At 47.7% G+C, this 19,213-nt stretch overlaps 1 protein-coding gene across 2 annotated transcripts in view; it reads left to right on the plus strand.

Moving 5' to 3' along the window:
• Nucleotides 1–257: 257 nt before the first annotated feature.
• The window catches only part of VILL (villin like), a 32,315-nt gene continuing 13,359 nt past the window's right edge, over nucleotides 258–19,213 (plus strand). Inside the window, exons 1-8 of one of the 2 annotated variants that reach the window (XM_033075667.2) lie at nucleotides 258–432; nucleotides 9,795–9,876; nucleotides 11,318–11,392; nucleotides 13,739–13,935; nucleotides 15,817–15,925; nucleotides 16,254–16,364; nucleotides 18,340–18,539; nucleotides 18,625–18,703. In XM_033075667.2, the coding sequence (XP_032931558.1) occupies nucleotides 9,808–9,876; nucleotides 11,318–11,392; nucleotides 13,739–13,935; nucleotides 15,817–15,925; nucleotides 16,254–16,364; nucleotides 18,340–18,539; nucleotides 18,625–18,703 (840 nt within the window). In that variant the 5' untranslated portion in view covers nucleotides 258–432; nucleotides 9,795–9,807. The remainder of the gene's footprint in view (nucleotides 433–9,794; nucleotides 9,877–11,317; nucleotides 11,393–13,738; nucleotides 13,936–15,816; nucleotides 15,926–16,253; nucleotides 16,365–18,339; nucleotides 18,540–18,624; nucleotides 18,704–19,213) is intronic. The other variant, XM_033075658.2, reaches the window with a different exon arrangement.

Here is a 19,213-nt window from a genome sequence, read left to right on the forward strand (position 1 = left end):
TCAGAGCCAGAGACTGCAGCTGGAATTCTTTGACCTCAAGAGTTAACAGGACACTGAGCAGCACTGTCCCTTAAAAAAAAAAAAAAAAATAAAATAAAATAAAATCCCTCCGGTGCCCTCCTAAACCTGGACAATGAAATGAAATTTAATGACAGCAGCACTCAATCACTATTCAGTGAGCTGAGAGCGGTGGATATTGGATGCAAACAGAGTTGGTTGGAACTCTCCCGTCCCGGCTCCCCCTTTGTCCCTCCTGAGCCTGGAATGGGTGTGATCTCCGGGTAGGAGTGTCTCTGCGGTTAACTAGAGGATTGAATTACCCAACTGTGCTGCTCCCGAGCTCACAAGGTAGCACAACAGGGAACAAAAGTGCCTTGGAGCTCGGCGGAGAGGAGGGGAGAGCTTGGTGGAGAAGGGACACCTGCGAGCCAGGTAAGCGATCCCGCATCCCTGCCCCTTTAATAACTGCCTGGTGACTTCTGCCGTGTGGGATAGTGAGGAACAAACCAAAATTTAATGTGTTTCATACTTTAAAAAAAAAAAAAAAAAGTTCTCCCTTGTTCCAAGCTGGGATGTGAAAGGAGCCAACCCTGATTTAGATGGTTTGGGGATGGGAGAAGCAGCGCTGAGTTTGCCAAGAGCCAGCCCGGGCTGCACATCAGCTCCGAGGACACATCTTTTCCTTTAGCTCTCTGCTTTGATTTCCTGCAGCGTTTCATTTGGGCCTGGATTGTTTTTATTTTTTTATTTTTCTTTTTTTTTAAATTTTTTTTCCTGCCTTGGAGATTTTGTTCGCCTGCCTCCGGGGCGCAGTGATAGGTGCGGGCAGGCACAGAAAAGTCTTTGCAAGTTCTCATCGATGGGTTTTATTGCCGTCTGATCGACAGATTGCTGATGGCCGAGCTGCTGTGCTCTGTAAATAGAATGTTTTCTCATCCTGCTCCTTGGAGATGCGATTGCACTGAGGTGAAATGGAGTTGGAATGGAGTTGAGCTGCAGGCTCGCTTGCCAGTATTTTTCTTAGGCGTGCCTATTAGGAACATAAATATTTAACACAAAGGAGAGCTGATATGAATTAGCATCTGTGGGAGGTTCACGCTTATTCAAGGCTGCCCTAGCGAGGATGTAAACAAGTGTTAGAGCAGCTGAAGCAAACTGGCCCCGCCAGAGCAGCGCTTAGCTGGTGAATCATGCAGGTGCTTTTTACACACCGCAGCTAAATGGGCTGATTAGAGCCTGCAGAGCAGAGATTACACAGTCACAGGGCACTGCCTTTCCTCTCCCCGGGGTTTTACCGCTCCCAGGGGATGCCAGGTGCAAGGCAATGCAAGGATGGGCAGATCAGGAAAAAAAAAAAAACTATAACCGTGTTCCCTCACCTTCCTCCTGGCACAGCCAGGTGAGCTCCCCTCCTCCTCCTCCTCCCTGCACAAACAGGATGCCTTGATCCTCCTCCAGCTCCCTTCTCACTGCCACACTCGGAGGTCTCATGGTGTTTTTGCCCAGGCAGGACTTTGAGGCAGCAGTTGCCAAGGTTTCCCAGCTGGGAGCAAAGGTTTTGTGCTGTAGCTACCAGCAGTGCCACCCTGATCTCCTGCCTTCTCCTGGATCTTGGGGCTTCTGCTTAGGTTAAGTCAATAAATCCCTGCTCTGGCACGGCCAGGGGTGCTGAAGATGTTCAGAGAGCCTGCTGGTCTTTTCCATGGAGCTGTGCAAGTTTTTCTGGGCTTTGAGCATGGAAGTTGTTATCTTTTCTGTTATGGACCACCCATCCTGTGGTGATCCATCTCTGAGGAGGAGGCTGGCTTGGACACCTGCCCCAGGGGCTCTGCTCTGTGCTGGGCACATCCTGTACATTCCCTCAATTCCCACAGAGTTAAATATCTGGTGACCCACTTGGAAACAGAGCCCTGAAATGCTCTGTGCAGTGAAGGGAGCTCAGGGCACAGCCACAGCCTTGGTGCTACCTGCCCCAGCTGAGTTTTTGTCACCCCTGGGGACACTCTTGTGCCACCACTGACCCTCCTCAAGGTCCTCCTTCGTGACATTTTTGTGTCAGCCTTCTGAGAGTCTCACTGGAATGACACAAGCCACTGGTTGGGCTTTCCATGTGTGAAATTTGAGGAAGGACTTCAGTGTGGCCACATCACACCCAAAATATCTCTGCTCCAGCTCTTTGTTTATTCATTTATAACATTTATTATTTCACATGTATTTATTCACATATATTCTTGTTATCCACTCAGAGGAACAGATCCTTCAGTCACAAGGGGAAACATTCTTGCACAATTCATTTAAAACCTCTCCTCTCACAACCTCTCTATAATACAGCCCTGGAAATGAGCATAATTGTGGTTGATCCTGGATGATTATACATTTCTACTGTATTTCCACCCATTCTGGATGTGCAAGGGGTGAATATTGTCACTTAAAGGCTTTGGCATCTTTCACTCTGGGAAGTCCAGGCATCAGGTGATGTGCATCCAATTCAGCTGCCTTGATTTCCAAGGATCTCTGCTTGTAACAGAAACCCTCTCATTTGTTATCTGTCTTTATCTGAGCCTCTCCAGGCTTATCTGAGGCAGTGCTGGGTACTGTAACAGTGGAACTTGTTATTACCTTATATCCACGTCAAGGATGTGACACGTGGGGGATGTTAAATTGCATGGTTGGGCTCCATCCTGGGCAGTTCCTGTGGAAGGAGCTATTCAGAGCAGTCGACCTCTTCTCCCTAAAAATGTCCTGTTGCCATGCCCTGGGATGAAAGGAGAGGTTTGTGCCCGGCCCTTTATTTAAACTGCTCTTACAAAACCAGCTGCACAGGGTAGGAAACAGCAGTGCTGGAAATCATGTTCTTTTTTTGGGTTAGAGAGACTATCTGGGTACCCATCTTTCCTTTGGGAGTGTGCTAGAGCCTGAATTAGTGTCCCTTTAATCTTTCATTAGAGTTGTGTCAGCCAACACTCACAAGGGATGAGCTTCCCTTGGCTGCTTGAGAAACAGAACTTCCCCCTGAATAAACCTTTTACATCTCCCTGGGCCAGAGATGGAAGTCAGAGCACCTGCACAGGTCCAGGGCTTTTCATTTGCAATCCAAAATGGAAACCTGTTTGGCTTTTTTTTTTTTTTTTTTTTTTTTTTTTGTTAGTTGGTTGTTTTTTTTGGTTTGGTTTTTTTGAGGGGGGGTGCTTTTTGTGGTTTTGGTTGGTTTGGGATTTTTTTTAATGGAAGTCCTGGGTTTCTCTTCCCAAGCTTGATGTCATGCTCTCAGGTCTGAACTGGGACAAAACTGAAACAGTCCCTTTTTTTTTTTGGTAGTTAATATTCATCTTGCCTGTTCTCCATCTGGTCTGAGTGGAGGCAGAGCATCTCCCCTGCTCCATCACCACCAGAAAAAAGGTCCTGAGGGCAAGTGCTTATTCACCTGCTCTCAATAAACTGTGCACCAGGGAGAAGCTGCTCTTTGTCTTGCTCACATACACCTGTGTGAATTCTTACCTGCAGCCATGGGGTTAAATAATGCTCTGTTAAAATGCTGAAGGTAACTTTTTTCGTGGAGGTGGTGAGTAATTAGAAGTTAGTTAGAACCTGAAGCACTTCCCTGGAAACAGGAGGAGGAATTAAAATGGCTTTGCTTTCCTTCTGTGGGCATCTCCTGCATGGAGCCCTGCCTTTGGATGCAGTGCTGGTCCTGAGCCAGGAATCTCTTCCTTTCACCAGAGGAGAAAGAACTGAAAGAAAGGAGGGATTTGTTCCTGATGAGTTGGCAAGCTACCTGCTCACCTTTCCCTGGGGATGGCTCTGTGCTGTTGCTGCCTCAAAAACCCTAAAGAGAGGAGCTGGAGGTGCAATGAACACCTCAGAAGGAGGTGTGCACCAAGCTGAAATGTGTTATTTGACAAAAATGCACCTGGCACCACAGTGCTTATGCAGGGGGCTTGTATGCAGAAGTTTTTTAACAGCTTCTTGTGCCTGTTTGTTTGGGGGTTTTTTTTCTCATGGATTTTCAGAGAGGTGGGTTTGCACAGCAAGAGTTTGTTCTTGGTCACAGCTGAGCTTCCTGCAGCTCAGGAAGGCTTTGAGTCATTTAGGGCTGCACTCAGCCTGGAGAAATTCTGCTTGGGAGAGCCTCCTGCTTTGAGACCTGCTGGGGAAGAATTCAGCCAGGAGCTGTGTGGGTGCTGTGACCTTCTCTGCAGGACACCAAGGCAAGGCCAGCCCCACCTTCTGCCTTTTCCAGAGCCAGGCACTGCTGAGCTCTGGCTCCACGTCCAGCGTGATTAATGTGGAAACTCAGAGCGCATGACTTGGGAGCTGAAGTCAAAGTTCTGATTTAATTGTCAGAGCGTTGTTCCTGCATTGTGAGAAGTTTGCTGGGACAATGCAGCTCCATCGTTCCCAGGACAAGCAGTCAGCTGGAGAAGTTTTACAGGGAGGACTCAGAAGTAGCAGCAGTCTGAGGAAAAACAATGTGCTCTTACAAATACTTTCCCAAGTCCATCTGCTTAAAGATCAGGCTGCTGGAGCACCACCAGCAGTGAGATAAAGAGAGGGGGACAAGGGGGATGATGCAGAGTGTGTGGAGAGATGAGCAATGTTTCCTGGATGGAGAGAGGTGTTGAGCTGGAATTTATGGCAGGTGGAAATGCAGCTGCAGGGAGTGGGCAAAGTCAGAGGAGATAAACCATGGGATTCCCTTCTAAATCAAATGTCCTCTGAGGAATTCAGAGAGGGGGATGAGATACAGACTGAGGGCTAGTGCAACTGGGGAGGTGGTTATTTCCCAGCAACCTGATATTTCCTTGTGCTCCTTGCTTTTATGTCAGGAACAATGGGAGGACTGGGGGATTAGTGCAAAGTCCATCCTCACAAGGAGCTGAAAGATAAATTTCACAGCCTCAGTGGTTTTCTGGGAATGACCAAGTACCAGCTACTAAATCCAAGATGCCAGAAATGGGCAGGAGGTGAAGGCACAGGTTATAAGAAGTCACACTAAGCCAGAGGTCTGGGATGGGGATTGGAGATGGAGTAAATTTCCAGGGTTTCAAGAGACAGAGAAACTGGGTCCAGGAAACACTGGTCAGCTTTTTCTCAGGCAGGACAAAATGGTTATTGCCCTTTCAGAGCCTGAGAAATTCCTTGGCTAGGGAATCCAGGTTTCTGCATCCTTTGAATTTACTGAATAGGGAATTCAAACCTCTCCTGGGCTGTAGAGCACTCACAGTTTGAGAGGCCATCATTAACATGAAACCATCTCTTCATCCCAGGCTCTTGTATCCTCGCTCACTTTAACCCTGAACAGGCTCAGCATCCTCAGCACCCAGCCCATGAGCACAGAACAGAAAACCCCAGTCACCTGTGGTGTCAGGTAGCTCATGGTGTGCTGATCCCTGGCAGCCATCCATGGAAAAAACAGGGGAAAACCTGCCCTGCTTCAACCAGTGAAGTCCCCTCTTATCTCTAGAACCACTGCCCTGAGGAGGGGAGCACAATCTCAGCCCACCCCACCCAATGCCCCATCTCAGGCTTTGATCCAGCACTGCTTAAGTCTAAAAAACCCTTCAAACCAAGATGCATCCTGCTGATTTACAGCAGGAACAGGGGATGTTTTCTGAGCACTGCAGGTGGCTGAAGCAGGAGGGTCAGTCCGTGTGTCCCTGCCACAGCCTTGGATGGAGCAGCTTCTGCATGAGCAGCACCTGAGCAGCACCCATGGCCACAGAGCCCAGCCAGCACAGCCCAGCCACTCAGCCATCTCATTTCAAAGACATTAAGTAAAGCCAAGCCTGCCAATTCCCCTAATAAGCTGTTCCAATGTTTAATTGCCCACCGTGATCAGAAATAGCATCTTATTTCAAGGCCTGCTTTACGTAATTTTAGCTGCCAGGCAACAGCTCTTTCCAAGAAGGCTGAAGTGCTCTCTGTGGTCACCCAGGCATGTCTGGGCACAGCCCTGGCCTTGGCTTGAGGGCCACACTGAGCTCCTGAACCTGGACCTCACAGCACTTGGAGCAGGAGGATGAGCTGAGCTTTTTTCCTTTTTTCCCATCCCCACAATACATATCCTGTTCTCATCAGCGTGTTCCAGCACATCCAGCATGGCTTGGAGGAAGGTGTTACAGCTCTGAGTGTGTGACAGCACGAGAGAACACAAACCCCATAGCTGGCCCTCCCTACCCATGATTTTCCTGTGGCATAAAAGCTGCTTTTTCCCCTCTTGCAACAGAGAAATAAAAGTCAGCTTAGCCAAGCTGAGTGCTGAACTCCTGAAGAGTCACTCACTAGAGACAGTCACTGTGTTGAATTTCACTCCTCTGGGCAAAACAAGAGTTAACCACTGTCCTCTCTGCAAACAAAAAAGGCACCTACTCGGGCCCAGATGCCCAACTACAGTGAGACAATGAAAGCAATTCAACAGCCCCTGGTTTACCTCATCTAATGCCAGCCCAAATATTCCCAATAATTAGGCCTTTCAGCCTGGAAAGGCTGGAGCCACAGCTGCTTCCTATTTTCCCAAAGCTGTACAGAGCATTAGTCATTTCACTGGGGTTTTTTTACGACTGTGAGTACAGCCCAAAAGTGAAGCACGCGCCAAAACCCAGGCAAGCCAAACCAGCCTGAATCCAGAGTGTGCTTCAGGAGCCTGAAATGTTCCCCTGTCCCCTTTCTGAGTCCTGGTTTTTGCTCCTCACCCAAACAGCCTGGAGAAATGTCCTGCTAGGTCTGAGTTCCCAGCTCAGCCTGAGCTGACCCGAATGAAGCAGTGATTGCTGGCACTTCCACCTCGGTTATTAATCATTAACCAGCCTTGGGAGTGACCTTGACACTTAATTAGTCATGTAGTCCTTCCTCAAGGCCAAGCTTTCCCCTCTCTGTGCTGGTAGGAGAGGGGATGAGGGTTGGATTTAGCAGGCAGGAGTGTTGCTGTGATGGGAGACCCATCTGCCTACACCCACCAGCTTTGTTCCCTGGACTGTGACAGGAAAAGCTTTGATTTTAGCTCTGGAGGCTAAAATCTGTAACATCCAGCCTGTAACCACCCATGTTTGGTTTCCAGGTTCTCTGCCCTCACTCAAGAGCAGCATTTGATCTTTGCAGTTTAATTTATAGCACTTTAACCAAGTGGTGATGACCCAGCAGAGCAGCTCCACACCAGAGCTTGCCTTTGCTGTGCAGTGCCCACCTCAGCCCACATCCATGGGGTGAACTTTTCTCCTCTTGGCTGGCCCTGGAGGTGGCAACTGAGTGTTTTATTAATGTTATTAATGTGGAGGCAGAGGGGTGAGCTGCAGCTGCTCCTCTCCCTTCACAGGTAAAGCTGTGTCTGCTCAAGGAAGCAAATCCATCCCCAGAACCAGTGATTTTCCCCGGTGAATTCCTGCCCCAGAGGCAGTTAGTTGACTCACATTTCTTGCCAATTTGCATTTCACCTAATGCTGAGCAGAACTGGTTTGGCTGAGATAAGGGCTGCCCCAGACAGTGCTGCTGAAACCCCACAGTGAACACCCCAAGACTCTCAACATCCCTTTTTTCTTCTTCTTCTTCTTCTTCTTCTTCTTCTTTGCAAATTCTAAATGTTTCTGCCCTTCATGATTTCAGCACAGATGGGAAGATTTCACTCCATAAATACCAGATTTCATGTCTGGACAGGAGCTGAATTATGGGATCATTTGATTAAAACCCCACATTAAATCATTAATGAAATGAGCTGTCTGATTATATAAGTCATATTCCTATTATTTCTAGCTTGGCCACTGGCCATAAGAAGCTGGAAAATCCAAAGAAACAGTCAACCTTGTCTGTGATTCACCCTCCCCCAGCTAAAGGAGGAAGGGAGGGACACCATTTCTCAGAAAAGTGGGGGGTCAGCACTAATTGTGAGGTTTCAGATGGAGAAAGGATCCCCAGGAGTGAAGGAGATCCAAAATCCTCGTTTTTACTCACATAGTTTGATTGGGGATCTGTGGAGCAGTGCTGGCTCTCAGAGGGTTCTGCCTGTGGTCAGAGGGATCTCAGCATCCTGTGGGTTAATTTTTCTGGGAGAAGCAGGGATCCAGCTGTGCCTCACAGCTGGCCAGCTGCTGGTTTCCTGAGCTGTTAGCAGGAGAGCAGGACACCTGCTGCCTTCCACAGGGAGAAGTGCCTGTTTTTGCTAAATACGCTCAAATAAAAATGTCTTTACTGGCTTTGTTTTCAGGTTCTTCTGTTTGGATGCTGGAAGGAAAAAAACCCTAAATAAATTTTAAAAATGGCTGAAGGAAGGTGGCTTCACTTGGGTTTTTCTTTGATAGGGACCTTTTGGGTGTAATATTAAAAGAAAGAAGAATCTTTTAGCTAAAAATCTGAACTAAGACAATTTTTTTGTATTTAGTTCCTGATAGCCCTGAACTACACCATTAGAGCAGTGTCTGTCTCCCTGTGGACACTGAAACACCTTCCTGGATCTAGCTTTTAATCTGCATGGGTGTCAATCACCTTTCTGGGAATTGAAGTGAAAAATGTCCTTATTTTGTCCTTGCTGTTTGTCCTTCCTACCTGGAAGCTCTCTGGAGGGCCTGAGAGGGAGCTGAAGGTCCCTGAATGTGTCCCTGATGCCACATGGGCTCCAGCAGTCCTGCTGTGTTCAGGAAGGAGCGAGCACTCGTGATCCTGCTGCTGGGCACTGCCAGGCTGTGCCTGCTCACAGCACCCCAGGAATCACCTGCATCTCCCTGCTGCCTCAGCAAGGAGCCAGGGGCTGCCAGCTCTGGGCTGGAGCAGTGTTCCTGCCCGTGGCAGCATTTTTTGTGCTGTTAATTATTGTGCAGACTCCTCAGGGTTACACTTGTTAGGTGTCCATGGTGTCAGCACTGGTAACACGAGCAATAATCACCCTGTGGCAGGGATCACAGCTCTGTTCTTCCCCTCCTTCAGAAGAACACTGAGCTGTGTTTTCTCTCTGAGTTTCAGCTCTGATAGGATGTAGCTCCACGTTTTTAGGTTCATTGCTTTGGGATTCCATTGCTTCAAGAAATTGCCCTCTAAACAGTCTGGTTTCAGAAGGTATTTCTTGAGCAAAAACCTCAGCAGCAGGACAGGAAGCATAGCTAAGGATAGTTTCTTTTATTTCCACCACAACTGGTAGATATGATAGAGGATGGATGGGAGACCTCTACCCATCAGAGGACACAAAAAACATCTCAAATATTCTCAATATTGTGTGGGCAACCTGAAACCTGCTTCTTCCCCTGCAGGCAGCAGAGCTTAGGAAGATGCTGGGATTTGTGTGGCACAAACATTGTGGTTATTGAGTGGATCTCTCTGTGTGTGCCTGTGTGGAGCTGGGAGCTTGGTGCCCTGAGATACCTGTCTCAATTTAGAGATGAATATTGGCCTGGCTTCATTCCTTGGGCTCCCAGTGCCCCAAGGCCTGGCCCAGCAGGGCTCAGGGCTCCTGGAGGTGTCTCCTCCACCCCTCATGCCATGGAGGGAACAAACCAGTGCTGATGTCAGGTCCAACAGCTCAATGGATTCTTTCCACCTGTTCAAATAGAGGGAAAATAATCCCCCACCCAAGCAACAGTGTCCTACCCAGTGTTTGCTGGGCTGTGATCCCACACTTTGCTTGGCCCTTCATGAGCATGGATGGCCTGGGAATGGGGGCTTGTCCCACCCAGCTGTTAACCACACCTCAAAGTGTGGATTTTCTGTACTAAACCTGCTCTGATGGTAAGAGGAACCCAGCTGACCAGCACACTCACTGTTGCATCTAATGATATAATTATTTTTTGTTTTCTTCCTCCTTTGCCTCCTAGCTCAGACTGCAGGATGACAGAAGGTGACACAAACCTCCCAACCATCGAGAGAAAGCTGGGACTGCAGATATGGGGCATAGAGGTAGGACAAGAGTGATGGCACATGTCCTCTGCACATCTCTGTGTTTGTGTCTCAAGGAAGATGAATTCTGGCAGTAATCTGTGTGGGAAAAGAGGGTCCTGCAGATAAGATACAGTGGGAAACAGACTCAGTATTTCCCTATGAAATGTTCAACATGTTATTGTTTTGGTTTCCTGCTCTGTCAAACAGAGATGATAATATTTGCTAAAGAAACAGGAATGTGGTGGGACTGAAATGATTCCTCCAGCGCTGCAGGCTTTTCTCACCCCTTTTTGGAATCAATGAACGGCTGCTTGAGCACACCAGAAATTCCCTGTTTGACCAAGATGGGTTATCCATGGGTAGCCTTAGTCCACACCAGCAGCTGCCATGGTACGGACTCCTGTTTTTGCAGGAAAGTCGTTCCATGGAGTCTATTTGTACTTCTTCCTTGTCTTCCCTCCTCTGTCACTGCAGGGAGAGATCCTGCAGCCTGTGAGGTTGCCCCTTTGCTGGTGGTGGTGTCTGATTTTGGATTGGAACCAAGCTGTGCTCAATTCTGCCTTTTTCTGGCCCAATTCACCAGGAACATTCCCCTGCAATGACAGTGGGTTTAGGCTGAGGTGCAGAATCCACTCAGGGCAGCAGTGGGAAGAGGCTCCAATATCTCCAAGTGATATTCAGCAGATCACAACCATGTTCCAACTATCACAGGGTCCTCACCTTCCCATTCCTCTCCAAAGCAGATTTCCAGAGGATCTGTAATTAGAGCTGTGAGGGTTCACAGGGGTCAGGCTGGTATGCTGGGAGACAAGTCAGGCCAGCAGCAGAATGTGTGTCTCTAATTTCAGGGAACCTCAGAGCCAGCTCCAGCCCAGTGTAGACTGGTGGGTGGCACAGCCAGGCACCTGTGCTGGGCAGGCATGGCTGGTTAATTATGCACTTGTGCCAGAGGAAGTCTGCAATTAGGGTCTGGAGGGGTGAGGGACCATCAGTGTCCTCAGCTCTGTCTTTTTTCAGCACTGCTGTTTGCCCTGAGCCCCTAGCAGAGTGGTTATCCTAACAAAGTGCTGAAAGTTATCCTTGAACTCATGGGCACTGAGTAAAATCTGTGCCCAAAATTAAACTAGGGTGAGATGTGCTCGCTTTCCTGGGAAATTCCCAACAAATGCAAACTTCAACCTGAACTCCAGGTCTAGATCTGCAAGATTGCACAAGGGCAAGGAGACTAAAACATAGTCTGCCCAAGCAAAATCATCATTTTCCCTTCTCACTCCTTAGCATTTTGGAGATTTCCTCCTGAAGTGGCTTTTCCCAGCCCAACACCTCAACCCTGGTTCTTCCTTCTCCAAACCCTGATTATCCCCTCAGTGCTCTGTGCACCCCAGCCTGTCCTGTTTAACACACACCAACTTCTGGCTCTTCACTTTCAGCAATGACCCCAACTCTGCTTTCCTTACAGAACATGAAGATGGTTCCTATACCTGAAAAAGCTTATGGGACTTTTTTTGAAGGAGACTGTTACATCATTTTGCATGTAAGTAAGACAGCAAACACTTGTCTCTGTTGGGCAACTGGTTCCACCCTTTTTATTTAGATCTGCCTTGGTTCCTGTGGAAGAAGCACTGTTGAAGTGGTTGTGCATGTGTGCTCACCATCTAATCACGGATCTGAATTTCACGTGGCTGTTGTGACAACACTGCCTGTTTAGTAAATCAGAACTTCAGAGGAGCCATTAACTTAGTAATTCATTAAAAGTGTTTATCTTCCAATCAACTGAGTCATGCCCAGGCATGGCAAAATGACCAGTACATTCCTGGAAAACTCAACCAAGGCCCACATTTCAATGATTGATGGGAGTCCTTGGGGGATGTGGGATGTGGCCAGCTGGAGGGTCTCATTTCCAGCAGGTGATGTGGGACATGAGGAGTTCCATGTCGTGTGTCACGTAAGCAGCACAGGACACTTCAGCCCCACCCAAATTTGCTCCAGACTTACCTGCAACCAGCTAAACCCAGGCTGAAGGACTGCTGAGAACCAGCTCTGCTCTGTGCATGCTGCCTGGTATTCTCAGATTTTGGCAGGAGGATGATGTGTAGCACTCACCTCCTAAAATCCCTTCTGAATCTCTTCATCTGCATAGAGCACCCCAGTACCCAAACCCATCCAGATGGTGGAAACCAGAAGCATTTCCCACTTCCTGGGGCTGATTGTGCCTCCTGCAAACATCTCTGTGGGTGGAGAGGCAGCAGTGCCTCCAGTGCCCTGCAGTAACCAACTGCACATCCCCCCTGTGCCAGCATGGGAAGGCAGCACAGGATGTGTCTCCTGCCCCAATGCCCCCCACACACCTTCAGGGTACCTTCTGGGTGCTGAAAGCCTGAGCTACAGCCCCACAAGCTTAGAGCACAATACTGGAGTCCTTGCAGGGAGCTGACAGTGTAAATATGGATTTTGATGCTCACAGGCTCAGCTTCTGTTGCAACAACTTCATCAGCCCACTATTCTCCTTTTCCCTGGAAGACAGGAGGGTAAAAACACTCATCTTTGCATTCTGCTTCTTTACTGGAGCCTCTCCAAATAAAGATTGTCCGTGGGACAATGGGACTTTGATCATCTTCAATAGCAATGTATTAAATTGAGTGATTTTTCCACAAATTAATTATCTGTGCCTGAGGAACAGAGCTGTATTTTTTTTTTCAACTCCTTCTGCTGTGTTTCGCTGTGGTATCACTGTACAAAGCAAATAAACAGAACTTAGTGTCAAATCCAGCTTATAAAATGAGCTTTTATTACCTTTCCCAGGTGTCCACAATGGGATTTAACACAGTGGGTGCTGAAAAATAACTTGGCACAACTCAAACAACGCTGAGCACACCTTCTTCTCAGCCTGCTTGCCTCCTTTTTTTGGCTGCTGGGGTTTTCTGTAATAAGATGAAACCCAGCATGCACACACTGGCTCAGCTTCATTTGGAGTTATGTCTGTTTTGCAAGTCAGCAGGAATTCCAAGGCAGTTTGTGCTGCTCTGTCATGTGCTGTGAGAACGACAACAGGAAAGAAAGGGTAGCATCTCCAGGCAAATAAAGAGCAGTGTGCATTGCATTTCAAAAGGTGATCTGTGGGGAGAATCTGCTTTAAGTCTTAATATCAAAATACACAATAGTAGGACAAGCTGAACACGTTAATTGCACAGGAGCTCAGTTTTCCCTGATAATAGGAGTTACAAAAGAATATCTGACAGAAGCATCCTTCAGTTCAGTTTATAAAATCCACAAACTACTCTGCTGAATAAGGAGAGCTCCAGGCTGAGCTCCCAGGGAGTACCTGAGTCCTCTCTCCCCTTGCCCAGGAGAAAGGCACAAGTGGGTGTGGATGATACAATTCCTCCAAAGCCATCTTCCCCTGACCCCTGGAACTTGCTATAATAGATAAGGTTTCCTAGATACCAAGGTTGAGCCAAATTCCTTAAGAATTTGGTCACTCTCCTAACACTTTGGAAGATAATTGGTTAGAAATTAGTCTGTGTAATTGGTCAGTTCACCTTTAGAACTTCTCACTTAGATTGGATGCTGTTCTTTGTATAAACTTTTATTGGTTGTAGTTTGAATCCTCCCTGAACCTATAAATATGGCTTTGTTCTGAGAGAATCCCTTTCGCATGAAATAAAGATTCTTGTAGAACTCATCAAGCAAGGCCTCTGGTCTTTCTCTGCTGGCTAAATGTGAGCTTTCTGAGAGACAGCTAAATGTCAGCACTCTCTGGTCCTGGCAAATACCACCAGGGATGAAAAAGGAAAGCCCCAAGTGGGGAAGGGCCCCGTGGTTCTCCAACACAAAACCAGGCTGTGCCTTCACCTGGACTTGTCCTTCCCACCTCTTGCAGACCAAAAGGACCTCCCGTGGCTCAGCTGTGGACCTGCACTACTGGCTTGGCAAGGATTCCTCGCAGGACGAGCAGGGGGCTGCAGCCATGTACGTGACCCAGCTGGACGCGGCGCTCGGGGGCAGCCCCGTGCAGCACCGCGAGGTGCAGGGACACGAGTCCGAGACCTTCCAGAGCTATTTCCGCCACGGCATCATGTGAGTGCCTCCAAACCACCTGCACCCAGGTGGCTCCTGGCCCTTGGGCTTCCCTCTGCTTCGCTGCACGTCTCAGAGACATCTCTATCTCAAAAATGGGGAAAATACAAGTTGGCGTTGATGCTGGTTAAATTCCCATTTTGGAGGAATCATTTATAACATTCAGTCTGGAGCTGTGGAATTCTGTTCCACTGGTCATATTGGCAGTAATTGTGTCTTAACTTCCCTTTTGTTCACCTCAGGGTCTTCATTCCTCTCCTCCACAGATTTTCAAGTGCCCATTCAGAGCACTTCAGGCTAATATCCACCTCAAAGTGAAGTGCTGATTTGGCTCATACTGGGTGTAATGTTCCTGTAGTGGAAGGAAAAAGTGACTGAACTTCTGTCAACTAAAAGATACTGTTGAATATATGATATGTTGATATGTTGAATCCAATCCCAGGGTCTTTGCTCACTCTGGGGTTTTTGGAAGGACTCCAGTCACTGTCCTCCAAGGAAGATCTTCATTGGCAATAAACAGCCTGAGTGCTTTGGTTTCAAACAGCTGAAGGAAACTCAGATGAAAACCCATCCTGGGTCAATATCCTCCATCCCAATCTGGCTGGATATCTATCTCTGTCTTGTGCCTCTCAACAACCATTCATGAATCTCCTCAGAACTTTTATGAGACAGAAAAGTACATTTAACCTCATCCTAAAGATGAGTGAGTGACAATGGAAGGCTGAAAATCAGACCTTCAAAACCAGTCTATCTGCCTCTGAAATGAGCATGAATTAGAATTCATCTGGGTCTGAACCACATCCCCATGGCCAGTGAGGAAGTCTGAGGCAGAATGAGAAATTAAAGCAAGCTCTTCCCACATCTTGGCAGGTGGATTAATCACCAGAGCATCCTTCTGTGGATATCTTAAGCTGGGCCAAACAAGTCTAAAGTGCTGTGAGTCACATTCCTGACCACATTAGCCAGTACTTTTCCAGCTACAGTAAAAAAATCTATTACCCACATAGCAAAAACTGCAATCAACAATTGTTTCTTTTTTCCCTTAAATGACAATTCCATTGTGTCAATTATTACTGTAGTGTGAACAATGGATCTGTTTTCTAAAATGGTCTGGGATATGTAAGAGTGGATTAGACTTACCCAAAAAACATTAAAAGGTGTGTGGGACTTCCCTTCATGATTGTGCAAAGCTGCCCCAAGAGAGGGGATGACATTGTGGCATGAGGTGATAGCACTACTGAGAGTGGCTGCTGCAAAGTGTGTGTTCAAGGAGGGAAGAAAAAGATTGGGAGGTAAAATCTGAGAGAAAGACAGTGTCCTGTACCTGTTTATAGTTTTGTTCTGATTTTGGTGACAGCTCCCTCTCTAAGCTGCTTTTAATAGAATAACTGTTTTGAAGAAAACAAAATTTTAGCAAGAAGTGTTGGTATTTTTGGGTTTTTTTCTGCCAAGTCTGTTTCATATTTTAATTGAATGCTTATGGAATATTTCAATTTTGGGATGCCCCTGCCATGGTCAATGGGATTTTCAGTTTGGTTGTGTTACAATTCCATTGCCATCCCTGACCTTCCTGTTCATCTTCTCCCAGGATGTTTAATGCTTGAAATCGATGGTCTTGGAAGTCTTGTCCAACCTAAATGATTTTGTGATTCTATAATTGTGTGCACAGCAGCAACACAACACCCTTAAGAGTCAGACCATGATAAGGATCATGAACAGCAGTGAGGCAACACAGCTTCTGCCACTGCAGTTTTAGGACTTTGAGGTTATTCTGCCTCTAGCTTTTTCAGTTGTCACCAAAAATTGGGATGTTCTCATAGGATAGAGTGGAGGGTATTTTCTAACCAGCTCTAACTCTTTATTGTGTTTTTTACACAACAGCTACAAGAAGGGAGGAGTGGCTTCAGGATTTAAGCACGTGGAGACCAACATGTACAACATCAAACGTCTTCTTCACGTCAAGGGCAAGAAGCACGTGTCAGCCACAGAGGTAAGAAGAAGACCCTGCTCTTCTTGTGGATTATTTCTCCTTCCCTCTCCTCCTCCACTCCTTTTTGAGCAGATTTGCCTGGTGGGTATCTCATTTCTGCTCAAGAATTTCTGTTTCAGGACAGTTTTCATGTCCTCTCTTGAGGGTTTGGTGTTAACCAGGAGAGAAGCCACTGTGCTCAGTGAGGAGCTGGGTGCCAGCAGGATGAGCAGTCACTGCCAGCCTGTTCTTACATCCCCAGGGATGGGTTTGCCATGGCTGTGACTTGTCACCTGCAGCTCTCCTCGTCCTCCCCACTCTGCCAAACTCTCTCATTTCCCTGTGACAGGTACCGCTCTCCTGGGACAGTTTCAATAAGGGAGATGTTTTCCTGCTGGACCTTGGCAAAGTGCTGATCCAGTGGAATGGACCCAGCTGCAGCATTGCTGAGAAATCCAGAGTGAGTACAAGCAAAAACCACTTGGTTTAAGGTGGCATTTTTTGATGCCTAGGGGGAAAAAAAACCAAAACAACTCACAGTGTTTTCTAAAATCTTAAGAGCAACAACATGAGGATGATGTAAATAGTGACAAATTTTCTACTTTCTACCCATCTGCTGGTTTTAGATGCCCATGAAATTGCTTTGCTCCAGTTCAGACCTGGTCTCAGGTTGTGTTTCACAAGCAGCCAAGGGCACATCACTTGTTCCAGCCCCACAAAGTCAGCCAGCTCCCTCTGGAGCTCATCTCCATCCCTCTGTGCCCAGTTGTTTGCATGGCATGGGATTAGAAAATCAGCAGCTCCAGTAGGTTTAGCTGCAGTAACCACCCCAGGGTAGATTAATTTTAATTTTTTGTTTACAGCATCAACAGGGAATTCTGGCTTGGTCAGTATGAGACAAGCAGGAATACATAACCCAGGTGCTGATGGGTCAGATCTACAGCTCTTAAGGCACTTTGCAAAGGGATCATTATCCTTATTTTACTGATACAGGAACCAAGATGCAGAGATATAATAAAGCAAGATACAGCAGTGGCTCATCAGCAAAGCTGGTGGCCAAGCTTGTGGTCATTATAATGTTAAAAGGCAGGTGGGTCTGCTCTGTCCGTGGTGTCCCCTGATGAACTGGGAAAGGGGGAATCTCCACTGGGAGAGGGGGAATCTCAACAGGGAGAGGGGGAATCTCCACAGGGAATGCCATTTTTGGGGCACAGTGGAGATCCTGTGGATCCTGGGGAAGATATAAAACAATCCTCAGCACAGGACGGGGAGCAGGTTCCTGTCTGCTGGGTTCATCTCACACCTCAAGCAAGTCATTCCCTGTGTCTAATAAACAGAGGAGTCTTTCAAAGCTATTCCAGCAAGAGTCATGGGAACAAAAAAAAAAAAATTCAACTGAAGATGGAGATTTCAGCCTAATTAGCTGCTTGACATTTCACGCTGCTTTTTTCACAGAAGACATCCACGTTTTTTGAACACTTGGAAAACATTTAAATGTAGAACGTCACCGCGGGGTGGCCAGGGTCCTGCAGCTCTGCAGCATCCTGCCTCGTTGGGCTCAGCCTGTGTTTATCTCTCCCCCAGACCATCCCAGGAGACCACTGGACCTGCTGGTGCACAGTCACACATGGGCAGTGCCCACTGTGGCTCCCACATGCCCGTGCCCTGCAGGAGCAGTGACTGCCATTAGCAATATTTTCCCATGAGTTAGCTAATAATCAGGCATTACAGACATATCTGCTTCTTTAATAGCTAAATTTGGAGGGCTCTAGGAGCTTCAGTGAGCTGTGGTAATCTGGTTTGGGCTGTTGTTTCTCAGTCATTGCTTGGGCTCTGGATTTGTTGGTTCTCAGTCACTGCTTGGGGTCTGGATTTGTTGGTTCTCAGTTGTTTGGGCTCTGGATTTGTTGGTTCTCAGTCATTGCTTGGGATCTGGATTTGTTGGTTCTCAGTTGTTTGGGGTCTGGATTTGTTGGTCAGTCATTGCTTGGGGTCTGGATTTGTTGGTTCTCAGTCACTGCTTGGGGTCTGGATTTGTTGGTTCTCGGTCACTGCTTGGGGTCTGGATTTGTTGGTTCTGTCATTGCTTGGGGTCTGGATTTGTTGGTTCTGTCATTGCTTGGGGTCTGGATTTGTTGGTTCTCAGTTGTTGCTTGGGGTCTGGATTTGTTGGTTCTCAGTTGTTTGGGGTCTGGATTTGTTGGTTCTCAGTCGTTGCTTGGGGTCTGGATTTGTTGGTTCTCAGTTGTTTGGGGTCTGGATTTGTTGGTTCTCAGTCAGTGCTTGGGGTCTGGATTTGTTGGTTCTCAGTCACTGCTTGGGGTCTGGATTTGTTGGTTCTCAGTTGTTTGGGGTCTGGATTTGTTGGTTCTCAGTCATTTCTCGGGCTCTGGATTTGTGGCTGTGTCAGGACTTATCCCTGCGGGTCCCTGCAGGGTCTGGCTCTGGCTCGGAGCATCAGGGACAGCGAGAGGGGCGGCCGTGCTCAGATTGGCATCATTGACAACGAGAGGGACTCTCCAGACCTGATGCAGATCATGAGGATGGTGCTGGGCGAGAGGCGCGGCGAGCTCCGCGACGCCGTCCCCGACACCAAAGCGGACGAGCTGCAGAAGGCGAACGTCCGGCTCTACCAGTGAGTCCTGGGCTGTGCTCCAAGCCCATCCCTTCTCACGGGGGGCTCTGCGGGGTCTCATCAGCTCTGTGGCTCTGTCTTGCAGTGTCTATGAGAAGGACAGTGACCTGGTGGTGCAGGAGATCGCCACCCGGCCCCTGACGCAGGATCTGCTCCAGCACGAGGTGAGACAAAGCCAGAGCGGCTTTTCCAGTGAGAAAATGAGGCTGTGGCTCGCTTTGTTTTCAGCTGAGCACCTGTTTCCTGGAAATTATCAGCCTTCCATCACTAGGAGAGCTTAGCCCTGCTGTTAGGTTAGGACAGCTTAGCCCTGCTATGGTCTCAGCAGCCGGAGGTAGGTGGTGTGTTGAAGCTGTTCCAAGAAGAGATGGCAAATTGATGCTCTCAGCCAAGGATTATATTAGCTTGGCAATCACAGTGAGGGAGAGCTGCATACCAGGAATAAATTCCAGATGGAATGAAGGCTTCTTAATACCTGATGTTCAGGGATAGCCTTCCCTCTGCTGACTCCAGAGCAAATAAGTACTCTGCTCACGAAACCATGGAGATTTGTTTTCCTGCCGTAGCAAGTGGCTGGTCTCACTGACCCACCCTGGAAGGAGATTTCCAGACAGACCCTCTGTGCAGAGTTTTTCAGAAAACAGAGGCTTTTCCTCTGACTAAAATTTGGCAGA

The sequence above is a fragment of the Catharus ustulatus genome, chromosome 1 (genome assembly GCF_009819885.2).
Source record: "Catharus ustulatus isolate bCatUst1 chromosome 1, bCatUst1.pri.v2, whole genome shotgun sequence".
NCBI lineage: Eukaryota > Metazoa > Chordata > Aves > Passeriformes > Turdidae > Catharus > Catharus ustulatus.